Source organism: Syngnathoides biaculeatus, chromosome 10 (assembly GCF_019802595.1).
Source record: "Syngnathoides biaculeatus isolate LvHL_M chromosome 10, ASM1980259v1, whole genome shotgun sequence".
In the NCBI taxonomy this organism is placed as follows: Eukaryota; Metazoa; Chordata; class Actinopteri; order Syngnathiformes; family Syngnathidae; genus Syngnathoides; species Syngnathoides biaculeatus.
Genome location: NC_084649.1, coordinates 14421847 through 14439744, shown reverse-complemented (window position 1 = coordinate 14439744; position 17898 = coordinate 14421847). Strand labels below are relative to the sequence as shown.

The 17898-nt window shown below is 42.3% G+C and overlaps 1 protein-coding gene across 1 annotated transcript in view; it reads left to right on the top strand.

The window, feature by feature from the left end:
* Positions 1 to 16389, top strand: part of LOC133507116 (G-protein coupled receptor 22) — a 31166-nt gene extending 14777 nt beyond the window's left edge. Inside the window, 2 exon segments of the mRNA XM_061831829.1 lie at positions 12470 to 12604; positions 12607 to 16389. Coding sequence (XP_061687813.1) covers positions 12559 to 12604; positions 12607 to 14246 — 1686 coding nt within the window. The 5' untranslated portion in view covers positions 12470 to 12558 and the 3' untranslated portion in view covers positions 14247 to 16389.
* The last annotated feature ends 1509 nt before the right edge of the window (positions 16390 to 17898 follow it).

Sequence of the window (17898 nt, the reverse complement as noted above, 5' to 3'; positions counted from 1 at the left end):
GATGGCCCTGACAATGTTCCAAGGTTACAAGCACTGCGTTGATGAACTATTCTGTGTAGTAGCATAAAAATACAGTGGGTCCTGAAAGGATTCAGACTCCCTTAAAGTTGATCTTTGTCACATCTTAGCCATTTGCTAAAATCATTTGTCCATTTTTTCATCATTCAAGTACACACACCACCCCATGCTGACAGCCCCCCCCCACCCACAAAAAAAACCGCAATTGTTGGAATTTTAATAGAAAAAGAAAAACTGAAATATCATGCAGCAATACATATTCAGACCCTTTGCTGTGACATATTTAATTCGGGTGCTCTCCAATTTTTCTGATCATCTTCGAGATGTTTCTACACCTTCATTAGAGTCCAGCTATGTTTGATTATACTGATTGGACTTGATGAGGAAAGCCACACACCCGTCAAAAGAAGAGAGAGAAAGAAAGAAAGAAAAGAACCTTAAAGCTCAATGCGTGTCAGAGAAAATGAGAATCATGAGAACTAGAATCCTTCTTAGAGCTGGCCAACCAGGCAAACTGAGCAGTCGGGGGAGAAAAGCCTTAGTGACCGAGGTACAGAAAAATGTAAAGGTCACTGAGGCTGACGTCCAGAGATACTGTCTGGAGATGGGAGAAAGTTCTACAAAGTCAACCATTAGGCAGCCCTCAACCAGTCCGGGCTTTATGGCAGAGTGGCCCGACGGAAGCCCCTGAACACCTGAAGAACTCCAAGATGGTGAGAAGTAAAATTCTCTGGTCTGATGAGACCAAGATAGAACTTTTTGGACTCAATTCTAAGCAATTTATGTGGAGGAACCAACAACTTGCCCATCACCTGTGCAATACAGTGAAGGTTGGTGGTGGTAGCATCGTGCTGTGGTGTGTTTTTCAGCTGCAGGGACAGGACAACAGTATGCAATTGAAGGAAAGATGAATGAGGCCAAATACGGGGATTTGGCCCAAAAAGTACTCCAGCGTGTTCAGGACTTCAGACTTACCTTCCAACAAGACAATGACTCCAAGCACACAGCTGAAATAATGACAAACTGTATCTGTTTTTGTTCCTGGCACAAAAATATAACTTCAGAACAACTCCATGACTGTTCTTAAATCGCCCCAGGCTATTTAAGGTTGGACTGACTTAAACTCGTGATCTAGACCCAATTGAGCACCTCTGGAAAGACCTGAAAATGGTCGTTCACCATCCAAGCTGACAGAAATGCAGAGGATCCCCAAATCAAGTGTGAATAACTTGTTGCATCATTCCCACAAACACTCTTGGTTGGATTCATTCCTTCTACTAAATACTAAGTTAAGGTTCTGGATACTATAGCTCTTTGGTATTTTAGTGTTTTTTTTTTTAATATCATAAATCTGCAAAAATGTCAACAATTCAGTTTTTTTCTCTGTTAATATGAGGTGCTATGTGTACATTGGGGTCTGAATATTTTCCGTACCCACTGTATGGTATCTGTTGGATCTGGTAGGATACTGAAGGCAGAATCGTCACCGCATTGTAGCAGGAGCAATCACTGCTTTTGGGGCCTGCCAGGGATGCTGCTACCCACCTGCTGGCTGTGTGCCGTTTGCGCTGCGGGAAGAATTGAGTCAGATAATGAAGGCCTTGATCGATTGTCTCACTGCGGACATCGGGAATCCCTAAGATCGCTGTGAGTCTGCCTGCCGCAAGCGCTATCATCCTGTTGGCTTCCTTTCTTTTCTTTAGTTGGCGCCTCCCTTTCCCATCTTGCCCAAATGTCACCTTGTGATATCGCACAGAATCAAAGCTTCCTCCTCGCCTCGGTATTTTGTGGTGACATTTTCCAGTTTAATAATGAAAAAAATCCATAATAGACGGAACAGTTGTCAAGTTTCTCGAGGCTCAGTAAACGGAATTACACCACAACAATGCCTCCCATTTGGTGAGCGCGTTGTCGGTAGGCATGCTGGCGATGTGACAATTATCCCCATCACTGGGCCGAACAATGTTTTCATATACAATACTGAGTATTTTTCAAGATTTGAATGTGTACTTCAGGTTCAAAATCTGTCCTGAAAAGCAGCGGGTTGAGACCTCACCACGCAAGCACCATGAAGGATAGTATGACTTTAAAACTTTGTCTAGTGTTGCAAGAAGGTACACAAGACTCGAAGTCCACTTTTCATCTGAAATGGATCTGTTTTTGATCAATAATGTAGTTGTCGCCACAATGTATTCTACTACACATGTTCCAAATTTGCCTCATGCATTCTGATGTGTTAAAAAAGATTTTTGTGAAAAATATGGACTGGATTTCCACCAATTCTTTGAGTTAATTACTTCCTGGGAGACTGGGTGACTCTTGAGACTTGAGCGCACAACGCAGCCTAAGAATTTATAATGGGTATTTCTAAAGCTTGTTCTGTTGTGTTTTGCTTACCCTAAAGACAAGTACAATGGGGAAAGCTGCTATGTCAGCAATAGAACTGACAAAGGTAACAAATTCTCAGGGACAAAAGAATGGACCTCAGTAGATCTCATTTCTGCCATTGTGAAATGATTAACTTGGCTGCTGTGTCACTTTTTCGACAGACTGAAAGAAACTACACCCATCCATCCATTTTTTGAGCCGCTTATCCCTCACGAGGGTCATGCGAGTGGTGGAGCCAATCCCAGCTATCATCGGGTATACCCAGAACTGGTTGCCAGCCAATCGCAGGACACATTGAGACAGACAACAGTCGCACAAACAATCACACCTACGGGCAATTTAGAGTCTCTCATGAATGCATATTTTGAGAATATGGGAAGAAACCAGAGTGCCTAGAGAAAACCCATGCAGGCACGGGGAGAACATGCAAACTCCACCAAGGAGGGGCCAAGATTTGAACCCCAGTCCTCAGAACTGTGAAACTAACACTCTAACCAGTCGTGCCACCATGCTGCCACAGAAACTACGTTTTTGATCAATCTTCCACGTAAACTGGACATCATCTCCAACTATCATGACACAAAAACACCCACTAAAAGCTGGACTGAAGTGTTAAGAGACGGGAGTTTCTATCTGCGCCACCATGACAAGTGTTCAAATCCCGGCCCCTCCTAGGTGGAGTTTATGTTTTCTCCAGGCACTCTTGTTTTCATTCCACATCCCCAAAACATGCATTCATTAAAGACTCTAAAATGCCCTTAGGTGTGATTGTGAGTGCGAATGATTGTTTTGATGTGCCCTCTGATTGTCTGAGAACCTGTTCAAGGTGTATCCTGCCTCCTGCCCGAAGATAGTTTGGATAAACTCCAACACACCCGCCACGCTTGTGAGGATATGGGGCTCAGATAATGTAGCTTCTGCTTGGCCACATTTAGTACTGTTACTGGTGTTATTTTTTTGTTGCTTTTGCAGTGCTTTGTTGCTTGCCGACTAAATTTTCTTCTTTAACTGGTGTGGTCCCTTTAGAACCACTATACCATCTACAGTTCATGTTACTGTTCAGAACCTTTGTTTTACACAATAAGCCCATCGATACATTGCAATTTCTTTATCACTTTTCCAAATTAGGATCGTGGGTGATCTGAAGCCTATCCCAGCTAACATTGGGGTACAACCCTGAACTGGTCGCTAGCCAATTACAAGGCACATGTAGAAAAATAAAAACATTGACACTCACGTTCGCATCTTTAATTGAACTTACCACACACGTTTTTGCAATGTCGGAGGACGTTAGAGTGCCCATTACAAAATGAATGCAAGCACGGGGATTGCAACCATAATCGCACCACGCAGGATGCCCTGAGCCAAGATTCTAACCCGAACTGTCAGAAGTGTGAGGCAGACATGATAAACATTAGCACAGCAGCAACAAAACAATTGTTCTACAGAATGCACGGTGTTCATCTGTAAGAACCCCACTAATAATTGTGCTCTGCTTGTTGTGGTTGACAAGCTCGCAAATCCCTATAATCAGATAGCTACAGAATTCTACGCAGCAGATAAACACTATTCATTTGCTTATTTTACTGAAAAAAATATACAATCCATCAGGTTAAATATTAGGACAAATCAGCAAAATGATGAAATGATGATAAAACTGAAGCCACCCAGGAAAAATTATTAAGTGTTATAATTTGATAGAGAAAACGCCAGAGAAAAACGTTGAGTAGGAGAAACCATCAACGAGCTGTCTTGCCATCTGACTTTTCAAACTATAATCTGTGAAAGATGATTTGCAACAAATAATTAATTGCTCACTTCACTCAGGTGAGTTTCCTCAAGCTTTAAAAGTAGCTGCTATTGAGCCTTTGTAAAAATTTGAACACTGGATGCGTCCATGATAGCATGATTTTTCTCTTTATTTTAAATGTTTATAAGCTTGTTTTTTTTAAATACAGTTGATCATCTAAAGCACACGGAGTTACCTTGTGTCTGAAATGCACTACATAAATAAATTTACTTCCCTTTGCTTCTGTCCAGAAAAATGAGATTGTTTGTGATGAATGAATTTAAAAAAAATAAGCAGTCTGCAGTTGATTGCACCCTCTTATTATGTAGGGGGGAAAAAGCAATTTCCCCTCAGAAATAAGATGCAAACACTGATAAAAAGCCAACAAAACATCAGACCAAAGTTGTGGATGTGTTGATGATCATCTAAATAGCAACCACACGATGATTGCGTTGATGAATCCGTTTTAATTTTGACCTTTCATCACGGTTCTTACTCCTACGTTCATGATTGAATAATTAGGTCCCTAGACAAGACCCTAGTCAGAAACATCTAACATGCAGGCTCAGGTCCCCCAGGACCAAAACTGAGAAGCACTTTGAAGAATTGCACGAGTGTCTGTCCTCTCTTCAGCTGCCCTAACGTTCACTGCATTTATGTATACACATTCAAAACAGCACGATGAAATCCACATAGAAGGACCTTAAGTAATGAAAAATATAAATTCTCTAATGTACTCTCCCTGCAGCGCAGTGAGAAGTGGTTAGCATATTCTCACAGTTGATGACACATTAAGTGTTCAATTCCGGGGACTGGCCTTCCTGTGTGGGGTTTACTGTGACTTCCTCTTAGGTTCATTCAAGACCCTAATTTATCCTTATGTGTGGATATGAACGGCTGTTTGTCTATATGTGCCCTGTTATTGCCTGTTGACCAGTCCAGGGTGAACACCGCTTCTCGCGCCGAAATCAGCGGGGATAGGTACCAGCTAAGTATAGAAAATGAATGAACATGAGCTCTCTCTCAATGTCTCAATGTTCTAAATTCCTGATGAATGCTGCTGTCATCATGTAGAGCTCTGTGGATGTAGCTCAACTTTCCATAGCTTTTATGGGTTTTCTTTCATTGGACAGACAAACAGTTGGGACTGAATCTATTGCGCTAGCACAGTGGAGCGACTGGTAAGCGTTTTGCCTCACAGTTCTGAGCGCTGGGGCTCAAACCCAGTCTCACCTGTGTAGGGTTTGCATGTTTTCCCCTTACCTGCATGAGTTTTCTCCAGATACTCCGGTTTCCTACCTCGTTCTAAAACCGTGCATGATAGGTCGATTAATGAATCTAAATTCCTGTATGTGTGAATGTCAAAGTGGATTTAAGGTGGAGGTGGGTCTGCATCAGAGATCCGCTCTGAGCTCCTTCCTGTTAGTGGTAGTAATGGATAGGCTAACAGATGAGGTTACACTGGATTCCCCTTGGACCATGATGTTCGCAGACATTGTGATCTGCAGTGAAAGCAGGGAGCAGGTCGAGGAACAATTAGGAAGATGGAGGGACGCACTGGATAGGAGAGGAATGAAGATTAGCCGAAGTGAAACAGAGTATATGTACATGAATGAGAGGGGCGGTGGGGGAAGAGTGAAGCAAGGGTAGACGACTTCAAATACTTGGGGGCAACAATACAGAGCAAGGAAGTGAAGAAACGGGTCCAAGCAGGGTGGAACAGTTGGCGGAATGTGTCTGTGTTCTATGTGACAGAAGAGTATCCGCTAGGATGAAGGGCAAAGTCTATAAAACAGTGGTGAGGCCGGCCATGATGTACGGATTAAAGACGGTGGCACTGAAGAAAAAACAGGAAGCAGAAATGAAGATGCTGAGGTTCTCGCTCGGAGTAAGCAGGTTGGATAGGATTAGAAATGAGTTAATTAGAGGGACAGCCAAAGTTGGATGTTTTGGAGACAAGGTCCAAGAGAGCAGACTTATATGGTTTGGACATGTTCAGAGGCAAGAGAGTGAGTATATTTGGAGAAGAGTGCTGAGGATGGAGCTGCCAGGCAAAAGAGCAAGAAGAAGACCACAAAAAAGGATGATGGATGTTGTGAGGGAGGACATGAAGACTGTGGGTGTTAGAGACGAAGATGCACGAGATAGGCTGAGCTGGAAAAAGACGACACGCTGTGGCGACCCCTAATCAGGACAAACTGAAAGGAAAAGAAAAACAAGTGAATGTCAGAGTGAATGGTTGCTTGTTTCTATGTGCCCTGTGATTGGCTGGCGACCAGTTCAGGGTGTACGCCGCCTCGCACCCTAAGACAGCTGACCCTAGTGAGGATAAGCACTACAGAAAATGGGTGGATCGATGAATCAATAGCACCTCTCCAGGTTGCAATCCATTTTGTCTGGCTTCACAACATGAATGATTGATCAAATCCAATCCGCAGTTGTCAACATGAACAGCTCTTTACTTTGTTTTTGTGCCAGGAACAAAAACAGATACATTTTGTCTTTCGTTGTGCAGAAGCAATTATGTCTCTGGCAAGAAACGGGTCCCAAGTCACACACATACAAAAAAAAAAAAAAAACACCGTATCTATGTGATTGGATTCTGGCACACTTGTACATGCTGCATGGAGGTTTGCACAAGGACAGCATGCGGTAGGCCATGACAGCCATTAACAAGCTGACACCATTAATGATTCTGTCAGTAGGGCCCAGGAAGCTCGACAGAATATTCATTGTTGAGACTCGCAGTCGGCAAATTAGATGTAACAAGGTGACCAGACAGCATTCTTTCCCTTCAGGGAACTGTAAAATCAACTTGAGTCAGCATTTATTCTTTTAAAGAACAGTGACTCAAATATCTCATTATGCTAGACATCTCGTATGGCATACAGTATTCTCTATATCAGTGAGTGTCAAAGTGTGGTCACACAAGTGGTGTGCGGTCTCCCTCTAGTGGTATGTAAAAGTACAAGTACTTAACTTGTACATAAACCTACAGGGGCTTAAATTTGTTTTGAACCAAGTCCATTTCATTCCGCTCTATGCTAATTCACAAACCATTTAAGCACACTGTGGTGCTTAAATGTTCCAACTGTATGTGAGCATACTGTGGCTTACTGTAATATTAAATACACTTTTTGGGGAAAAATCCTGTGTCTGGTTTTGGGTATTACATTTCTACTGTATTGTCATGTTGGCCATACTTGAAGAGCTAAGTGTGAGCTGAAGCCTATCCCACCTGAGTTGAGGCAAGAGGTAGGGTGCACCCAGGATTGGTGACCAGACAATCGCAGTGCAAGGATAGAAACAAACAGTCATTCACCCTCGTATAATGGAGTGGCTTGGGAAAATCAGTGTTTTGCTTGTTTTTGGAACGTGTGGTGAAGCTATAGCACCCGGAGAAAACTCACCCGACCACAAGATTGTGGCAGAAATGCTAACCACTAGCCAGCCCACCATGACCTGAAAAAAACATAACACTGTATAACAATAAAAGCAATGTGTTGGGCTCGTCATCATATTGCACTAATCAAGAAAGTTGGCTTCTCGCTAGAAATTTAATTCAAACTGAAATCCCCCCAAAAATCATAGTAAATGATGCAAAAATAATTTCAATTTTTCCTGTCTGTAGTGCCTCTGAAAGAAGAACGTTGTGATGTTTCCCGCGTTAGATTGCCATCATACTTCCAGTCAGGGCTTTGACATTTCCCCTCAAAGAACAAGCTAAGCAAGTCAGACATTTTCTTTTGTGTGTATCCCTTTGAGTTTCTTCCCAAGCTCATCAGACTGCAGTGTCCATTATCACAAAACTGGCATTGTCATTGTGGCACTTAGTCAGAGAATGGCATCAATTACACTTGTTGAAAGCTTCTATGGCCTGCTCATTTCAACAGTTTTCTATCAACCACTTGTAACTACTAACATCATCTAATGAGAACTAGATGACAGTCTAATTCTCAATACAACTGCAGAATTCCATACATAACCTTATTGCCAAGTACACTGTGTCATTTTATCAAATATTTGCAACCATGACCTGTTCCAACATATCAGTTAGTGTGTAAGTAATTCACTGATAGCTGCTGTTTTAGCAGTTTACAGATGACAGAGTGAGAGAAATGATGCTCTTGTCCCATGTCTAACTTTGTTCCCTCCTTAGAGGTTGATTGCTTGTTTCCTGGTGTCAGGATCTGTGGTTTTTCTGTACTTTTTGGTTTGAAGGGTCAGGCACAGAAATTTTCTATTTTTGATAGAGTCCATCAGGAATCAATTCTTGCACCCCTTTTGTTCAGCTTGTATATGCTACCCCTTGGTTCAATTTCTTCAAAACTTTAATATTAACTATCACAGCTATGCAGAGGGAATATGTAAAAGCTGCTTTTTCTTTCTTTGTTTTTAAATGCTTTTAATAATGTAAACCAGTGAGTTGCGATATCTTGTGTATGAAATGCGCACTATTAATAATTTTGCTTTACTTTTTTTCTGTATGACTGTTCAAGTCAAAGAGTGCTGTAAATTTTGCAGCCTCAAATACTTATTTAAAGTTAAACATTCTCAAATGGGAGTCATTGATGGTGTAGTGATTAATCTCCCTGACTTTGTTGCAGTTAGTGTGGATTCAGTTCCCACTCTGTGACGATCTGAATGTGTTTGTGAATGACTGTCCTTTGCAAAATCTCCCCTGTGTTTGACAGGCGACTACTCAAGGGGGTACTCCATGTTTCACCTGAAATAGACTGATCAAGATCATTATTACATCGATTTATTGTTCTATAAATAAGACGATTGGATGGATCAGTTGTCATTGATGTGGTGAGCCGGCGGAGATTTGGAGAACCGTGTCATTACTGACTAGTGGGTTCATGGAAAGCCAATGGACTGGTACTCTTTGGCCCGTATCGGCTCCATCCAATACTCCACAGGCTCACTCCGTGTGCAGTGCGTAGATTCGCAGAACAGGGACACTTAAGGGACCATTAACTGTTTATTATGTACGCTAACGCGTGTGCTAATGAGCTAGCGGGTTAAGGAACCAAACAGTGCTTTGCTCCGAGCTGCTGTGTGCATTAGCCCTCAATTAACACATACACACAGAGGAAAGTTCACCGTTTATTATGTGTGCTAGCCCCTGAGCTAAGGAGCTACGTAATTAAACAGCTTGCGCTACCATGTTGAAGTCAGGGCATCCAGTTAACTACGTTAGCGCCTCTAGTTAAATTCCTCGTATGTCAACATATAATTTATTGACAGGTAAAGGGGTCGTCTTCAAGGGGAGCAGGTCCATCATATTGTGAGTGAGGGTGGGCCTTATTTTCCATGATTTCAGAGCCATCAAAAGAATGAATGATATTGACATTGATCGTGATAGTTGGGGGAAAGCATATCGTATTAGGATGCCACGGTGATCGACTGATTAGAGTGTCTGCCTCACAGTTCTGAGGACCGGGGTTTTCTTTGGGGACCCAAGTTTCCTCCCACATCGCCAAAATATAAATGGTAGGTTAATTGAAGAACCTTAATTGTCCATAGGTGTGAATGTGACTGTGAATGGTTGGCTGTTTATATGAAGAGTTTCTGTCTGTCTGTCTGTACAGAAACAACAAAAATGTATATATCTGCTTTTGCGTCTGACCTCTTCATATGTGCCCTGCGATTGGCTGGGATTCAGTTCAGGCTGTACCCTGCTTCCTGCCCAAAGATAGCTGGGATAGGCTCCAGCACTCCCGCGATATTTATGAGAATAAGAAGGTTAGAAAATAAATGCATGGCTACATCATATTAAAAAAAAAAAAATCTGATCACCTGTAAACCAAATGTTTACATGATAAATGTAAAGTCTACAGAATGAGTCTCAAGTGATACTTGCATAGCCATCCATGTACAGCAAATATTGTGACCTGTGTCACAGTAAATTCACAACACTCACAAGTGTTGGTAGGCAGCACTTCATATTAGATCCCAAGTACTTGTAAGAAGACGATAGGGAGCGTTTTTGCGCGCTTCCTTGCACAAGCTTGTTAGATCGATGATGCTCTTTAAATCGATGTTCCAGCAACACCACAAACCCCGTGGAACCCATTAGTGGTTTGAGATGGAATACTGTTTCACTCAGAGTCCCCCTTTCTGCCAGGAGGTCCCTCCCACTTGACAAATGGGAGGGAAGGGTGTGAAATAAAACAAAGAAAAAAGGGCACACAAGAGGGCGAGAACAGCAATTATGACAGAGAAAAGGCTGACAGTGAGGTAGGGCTCAATAATGTACTCGTAACTCTTCATTTAGAGAGGAGTGCCACGTCAGGTGTGGCCAAAAGGTACTTTTAGTCCAAACACACCTTGTGTGATGTAGTCAGCAAAGGTATTTGTATTTTTGGTTCATGCGTTTTTGCTGATTTGCGGTATTGAAGCAGTTAGGGATAATGATTCCCCACCCCACCCCAAGCCCTGAATCCTTAGTACAGTACTGTAGAAGTACTGTAGTATGTACAATATGGAGTATGTAGGATATTTTTTAACCCAAATTCTATTTTAATGCTAAAATATTAGTATTACAATTATTAAATAAAAATTAAATAGTAAATAACGGAAATACATATACAAAAAATAGATGCATGATAAAACAAAGTTTTTGGTCTGTGATTGAATGTTTTGCTTGATTAATTTCTAAATTCTCAGTGAACTCCTGTGAGTCTACTCAAATTCATGTGTAAAAAGGTGCATTCTCTTAGAAATTCAGTCTTCCCTGTTAAAATGTTACAGTGAAGTTTAAAGAGGCCGCAGTACAGGATTTCATATTGCTAGATGGTCTCTTTATGGCATAGGGTGGTCTTAAGCGCTGTATTTTCTTTACAAGAGCATTCAGCCAGCATAAATACTGTACCCTTTATGCAAAACACTGTCTCCTCCAGGAAAATGAAGCAGGAGCAGAACAAGATGGGATGTGAGGGTTACAGGGAAGTGGAGGAGGGGGAGGTATGCGAAGAGCTGGTCTTTTTCTGATAGGGTTGTTTATGTGCCACTGTCTGTGGGTCACTGATCCATTCGTCTTCATTATGTCCCCCTGTGAGAACTATTAACTGCTGCCACCTTCAGCTGGGTGTCTGCGATTTTGACATTCACTACACAGTCTCGCAGCGATCCTGCTACCTCTTCGAGGGCAGGTTGAAGGTGACAGTTTTATTCTGCTTATGGTATCGGATGGAATTTTAAATGACTGTTTTATATTGGCAAATCGTGGGATCGAACCATTTTTCATTCTCATCACAAGCTGAGTTTTGTGTGGTATTCCACTGAAAGATGCCAGTTGGTAGGCTAGTGTTCCTGTGGTTCTACATTCTGTGGACCACTTACACGCTTTCTGACCCAATTAATGTACACTGCATAATCAAACATCCGCCTACTCAGCCTCAGGAGAAGGTTACATTAAATTCAGCACACAATTGGAAGTGCTTTCATGAGATTCAAAATTGCATGTCTTTTGGAAATCTATTTACTGCTCAATGATCCCAGACAAATCTAGACTCTCTAGAGCAGTGCTTTGTCACCATTATTGAGCAAAGGCACATATTTTAGTAAGAAAAATTTCACATTACACCACCAAATAAAAATGTTACAAGAAGTATATCTGCTATCATCAGGAGAAATCCTCACATCTCCAAAGCCATCACTTTTCAGTTGAGAAAACGAAACAAAAAATGGACACATTTGTTGAAATGTTAACATTGGATCATCAAAGAGAGAAAGCCCTTTTCGTGATGATCTCGTCCCAATTTACTCACATATGTACAAACAGTGTGAAATCTGGTCTTATTTTCTCTATTATTCTGTTCTTTTAATGCCAATAGGTGGATACAGTTAATTTGTACCTTCTGCCATCTCGGTGAAGAAAATGTATTTGCTCTCCAGGTCATATACATATCCTATACCTTGCTGGCATAGCTAGATGAACAAAGGTACATTATTTGTAGTGAAGAAATTTTTCAGACCAATTAAACCAATGAGATGAAATTGGATAATTTCCTGTGCTACACCTGATGACATCTCACGTGGTTCAGTGGTTGGGAATCACGGATCTTGAGGTATCCTATCTTGCAGCCTTCTATTTGTGTATTTGCTCAGTCATGATGGGTCCTCAAAAACAGCTTGACTGTGCTCTGTGATTCCAATCACCCGCCAGACTAACTTTCACCTCCTCACTACTTGACAAAATTGAATTGAACTAAAAATATGGCACGATTTAACACCTCTTTCTCTCCTCTCCAATTGTTTTATTCACAGAAGAGCACCCTGATCCCCCATCTTCATTGATGACGATGAATGGGCGTGGTAGCCACTGTTGCTATGTGTAAACGAGTGCCTTGGCACCAATGGAGACCGAAGGCTATCGTGACCTCCCGGAGACTAGCGACGGTCAGAGGTAGGCCTCCTGGATGGACAAGGTGGGGGTGGGGTGGAGGAGGACTGGAGTGCCCCCTACCCTCTTGGCTTCCAGGTGTCTTTGACCACAGTACTGATCCTAGAGCTGGTACTGGGATTCAGCAGCAACTTGACTGTACTCGTGCTGTACTGCGCACAGTCCAACTTGGTAGATTCAGTCAGTAACCTCGTCACCGTCAACCTCCACGTTCTGGACATACTGGTGTGTGTGCTGTGTTTACCGCTGACAGTGGCTGTCATCTTGCTCCCGGCCAATGGAAGTGGCGTCGGGAGCCTGGCCACATTGTGCTGCTTTCACGAAGCCTGCGTCACATTCACCAGTGTGGCCACTGCTGTTAACGTCCTGGTAATCAGCTTGGACCGCTACGATATCTCTGTCCGTCCAGCCAGTCGCCTCCTGAACCCTCGCCGTGCTGGACTGCTCCTGGTGGCAGTCTGGGCCGTCTCTCTGGCTGTCTTCTTCCTTCCTTTCCTTGAAGGGGACTTCTTCTCCTCGAGGGCTGAAGACAATGAAGATGTGGCGCAAAGGGGCCTAAACAATGACTTGGAGTCCACTACTGCACCCACAACAATTTTTCCTTCCCTTGCACCTTCTGTTTTACCTTCAACGCACTCCTCCTCTCCCTCACACAACCTTTCTCCACTATGGCAGAACAGAACCCTGCTATGCATCGGGGGGCAAGGCTACTACACAGGAATGGCTATGTATTACCACTTGTTACTACAAGTACCCTGCTTCTTCATTGCTGTTGTTGTAATGCTGTTCACCTACTCCAGGATCCTACAGGCGCTCAACATTCGAATAGGATCCCACATGATGAGGAATAACCGTACAAAAGATTCTACCTGCAGGATACGCTGCAGAAGGACGAAGAAGAAGGACCTTACCTTGCCAACAGAGGTGGTGTCCTCCAATCAGAATCAGAATCTCTCTCATCCTCCCCTTATTCCCTCTCCCACGCCAACACCAACATCCCCACCACCACTCTCCTCCATGCCCCAGGGGATATCTGACAGTGGTGCTACAGTAACTACTGTCAGTACGGCTGCCACTACCCCCATCGCCACCACACCTGCCACCCCTGCTTCTCCAACTCCCGCATCAGGATCCATGCAGACCCATGCCACCTGCCCACTGCCGGCTTCATCCATGGGGGTCCAGGCCTCAGTTTCTGCAATCATCGCCTTGAGACGGGCCGTGCGTAGACATAGGGACCGTCGGGAGCGCCAACGTCGTGTCCTTAAAATGTCTCTAATCATTATATCCACATTCTTGGGCTGCTGGGCTCCCTTGTCCGCAGTCAACATTCTGATCCTCTGCATGGGCCCCAGCGACAGTTTGGTGCGGATCCGTCTTTGCTTCTTGGCGATGGCTTATGGGACAACAATCTTCCATCCTCTGCTCTATGCTTTCACAAGGCAGAAGCTGCGCCGGGCCCTGAAAACGCGAGTCAAGAAAAGAGTTGTGTCCCTTCTCCAGGTGGACCCAGCTCCCATTGGGGGGACAGTCATTCATAACTCCTGGGTAGAAGGGGGAGGCCAGAGGAAGAGTCGCAAGCCCCGAGTGGAGGCCAGCGACGGTACTGATCGATGCCTCACTGAGGCAGTGAGAGAATAAGGATAGTCTTCAGTGTGCACGCATGCGTCAAGTATGGGGAATTTAAGGTATTGTAAGCCATCATCTGTTGATGGATGGTGTGCATATCCTTGCATGTGTGTGAAGCTATTCGTTTACAAAGGATAGATCCCACGACCTCTGGTTTCGGGCTGATGAGGAGCCTGGAGTCACTGGGTCTAAATGAGAGTCGACCTTTCTGCGCTCCTAATGTAAGCTAGTTGATCACTTACAACTTGTCCCTTCCAGTAAGTTCAATTCCTTTGTTTTGGTTGTAAGTTGAAGACATTTGGGTTTCAGATGAAAAGATGAAGATGAGAGTTGAGTTCAGAATAACAGCTTTTCTTTCACGATATTTACATCTATTTACATCAGTTAAACAACTCAGGACAGAGCATCTTTCGTTTGAATCCATCCACTTCTGACTTCGAGATAAGAAATATACAGATCATATCACAAGATCCGAATATCTGAAGCAAAATGAATTGGAAGAACAGATTGGATTTTGCAAAGTACGGAGACAAGCCACAAAGGATTTGGAAAAAAAAAGTTTTATGGACTGATGAGACCAAGATTAACTTCCACCAAAGTGAAAGAAAGGCCAGAATATGGAGAAGGAAAAGCTCATCTTTTGAACTGAAACCCGAATGTCTTAACCATACGACAAAAACAAAGGAACCTTCCCGTTCCAATAATTTGAAAACGGACTGTATGATCACATTATGGTGACGCCACACCTGAAAATATTCTGCAATAGAGCATAAGTGTTGGATGAAATCGGTTGAAAACAATGCTCCTCCAAACATGTGCACAGACAGAACCACAATACATTCACACACACACATTCTCTCTCTCTTTCTCTCTCTCACACACACATTGCACACTGGTCTGTGCTTGGTCATTTAAAAAAAAGCACACAAGCAGCTATACAGTAATATCTACGTGCACATGTATTCTCAATGAGAACAGTTTTAGCGTTCAAATTTTTTTCCTTCCCTATTATTTTCATGCCTTAAATGAGTTCATGGATTATGCGTGTGGTGCTGAACGTCTGTTGTATGTTTACAGAGTAGGAGTGAGACTTTGCACGTCTGTGCAACAACATGGTCAGTAAATGCTAATATTTAGAAGTTTACATTGTGAAATTACCAGCAAACTGGTTTTGAAAAAGGAACATGAAAAAGAAGGGACTTGCTTATTTATGTATGTATGTATTTATTTTTTAAAGCTAAGCAGATTTAACCTATAAGGCATGACTTTTTGCAAAGAACCATGGAGGATATGATGTAGTATGAGTGATTGTCTTGTGTTTGCGTGTTCTGCAGTAAGCAAAGCACTGACCCCCTAAGATGTGAACAAAAAGAATGTGAACAAAATTGATGGTTTTCTATTTATTCTTCAGATAACAGTGAAGCAATGGGACTTAAAAGCGGGGGGGGGGTCTTAGGAAGACTTAAATTATGTGGCTAGGTAATTATGGTGTAACTATGTGTATATGACAGGCCACTGTACTACCACTGTATCACTTCAGCTTTTCAGTGGCAATCAAAGGGCAATATTTTGTTAACGGTCCGTCTGAAATGTCTTTGTAGTCACAGCAGGTCAACCTGTACATGTAGTTTAAAGCAGAAAACTGCTGACATGTAAGAAAATCATATACTGTTCCATTTGAAGTTCATGTTTTGGACTGAACTTTGAGGCAGAACGGCCTGGCCTCTGCCATGTTCAGCACTGTGTCCGTGACATATACATACACTGTACCTGTGTTCCTCTATTTCCTCAGGGCTCACATTTACAAATGTGCTGGACATGAAATAACAAAACCAGCCCTCAATCAACTCTTCTATTGTCTGTGTTACTGTAAGTTAAGATTTATGTCACTCCATAGGTAGAGAAGACATCACACTTTGTACAAACGTAGGTCTTGGAAACCAACTTGGGCTCTGGGCTATCTTCTCCGTCATCCTCTCACCACTTTTACACAAATAGTGAACCAAACAGAAGTCAAGAGTTCTCGTGTGTTCATGTACATTTTTCAGGGATGTAAATATTGAAGTGTCAGATTTGGGTTTTAGTCAGAGATTTTTTTTTCCTCCTTTTTAGTCACAATCATCTGCCGGACAGAAAGAGAGCCATTGTGATGACGTGAGCGACTGTAAAGAGATACATGTAATCGTATTTGTGTTAATACTCTGTGTGTATAAACATTATTGTACATTTATGACCTTGTGTATAGAGAAATATTAGTATTGTATACAGATTTATATTACTGTGGTATTGTATAGAACAGAATATGTATTAAAATGTAATCTACAAGTTGACCCATCCTGGCTTTGTATTTGTGTCACATTGATCTGTGAAACTGTAACACTGACCACAAGCCTTGCGGGACTCAGGTCGAACCCTTTCAATTGTTCAAAACACATTTTCATATTGGAAATAATGAAGATACATTTACTGCACATGCAATGTTTTAAGTAACATTTTAATGTTCTTAACTGTCACACGAGTGCAAAAGACAAGTTCACCGCTATTAGTAGTAAAATGTAGAACTACAATATTAAAACACTTTACTTGAAGACAAATAGCAAAGGTGCAATGTGACAGTGAGTCACATGGCGGATGCCCTTCAAACGTCATATGAGTAAGTAGAAAAAGAACATGAGAAGCGATTATGCATATAGAGCTCGTGGAGCTATGTCATCGAAATCACGTGACTGGCCATATTGCTGGTCAAACAAAGCATTGTTCAATGCTAAGTCCGTTGAAACAAAACGAAAATATGTCTTATATCACGACACGCAGAGTTTTGTCTGATACCATTAAACATTTAGAAGGTGATAATAAACGAAGGTACGTGGAAAAATGAGAGACACTTGGCATGGAGGACCCATATTTAATGCCGCAGTCGATGTTTTTGCCGATAAGAAATTGGACTATTAACCTGCTTCCTCTTGTCTTGGACAACTGGATCTACACATGTATCTGGTGAGTAAGTCGTCGAGATTTACAGAGAAAAGTTTGAAAGTGTATAAAAATCTAGACGCAGACAAATACTTCGTTGCTGGATCTGTTCTCAATCAGGAAGAAATCCCACATAGTGATGGACCCACACAGATTTTTTCAATACAAATACCAATATTTAAAAAAATTACCCCTGGTTTTACACAAACCCGCATTCATTAACTATGATTGGAAAAGAAAAAAAAAAGAGGACAGCGAGTCGGCTCCTCTGTACACAGAAGTGTAACCCTGCCACACGTAAACCTATCTGCGACAGATGGTTTATTGTCTTTTTTTAAAAACGCATTGTTCTCAAATGAGTCAATTTGGCATTATACTGTAGATACTAATTGGTAATTTGAGATTAAGAATAATTCCCACCTGAAATGAAGTGATCGCTATACAGGCATGTGTGTATTTTGGTTGGGCACCGGCCATCACGTTTAATTGCCAAAATCCATCACTCTTTTCTTGTCTTTTCAGATGGGATTCCATAGAATGATCTCTTCAAATGTCTGTCTCGTCTGTTGTGACAACCAACAGCACAACAGGTCTCGGGTATTGTAAAGATCCTCCTCCGGTTTAATGTCCCCCACAATGTCGTGCAGCTCAATTTTACTTGCAATATGGTGCCGTGAAAATGGTGACGTCA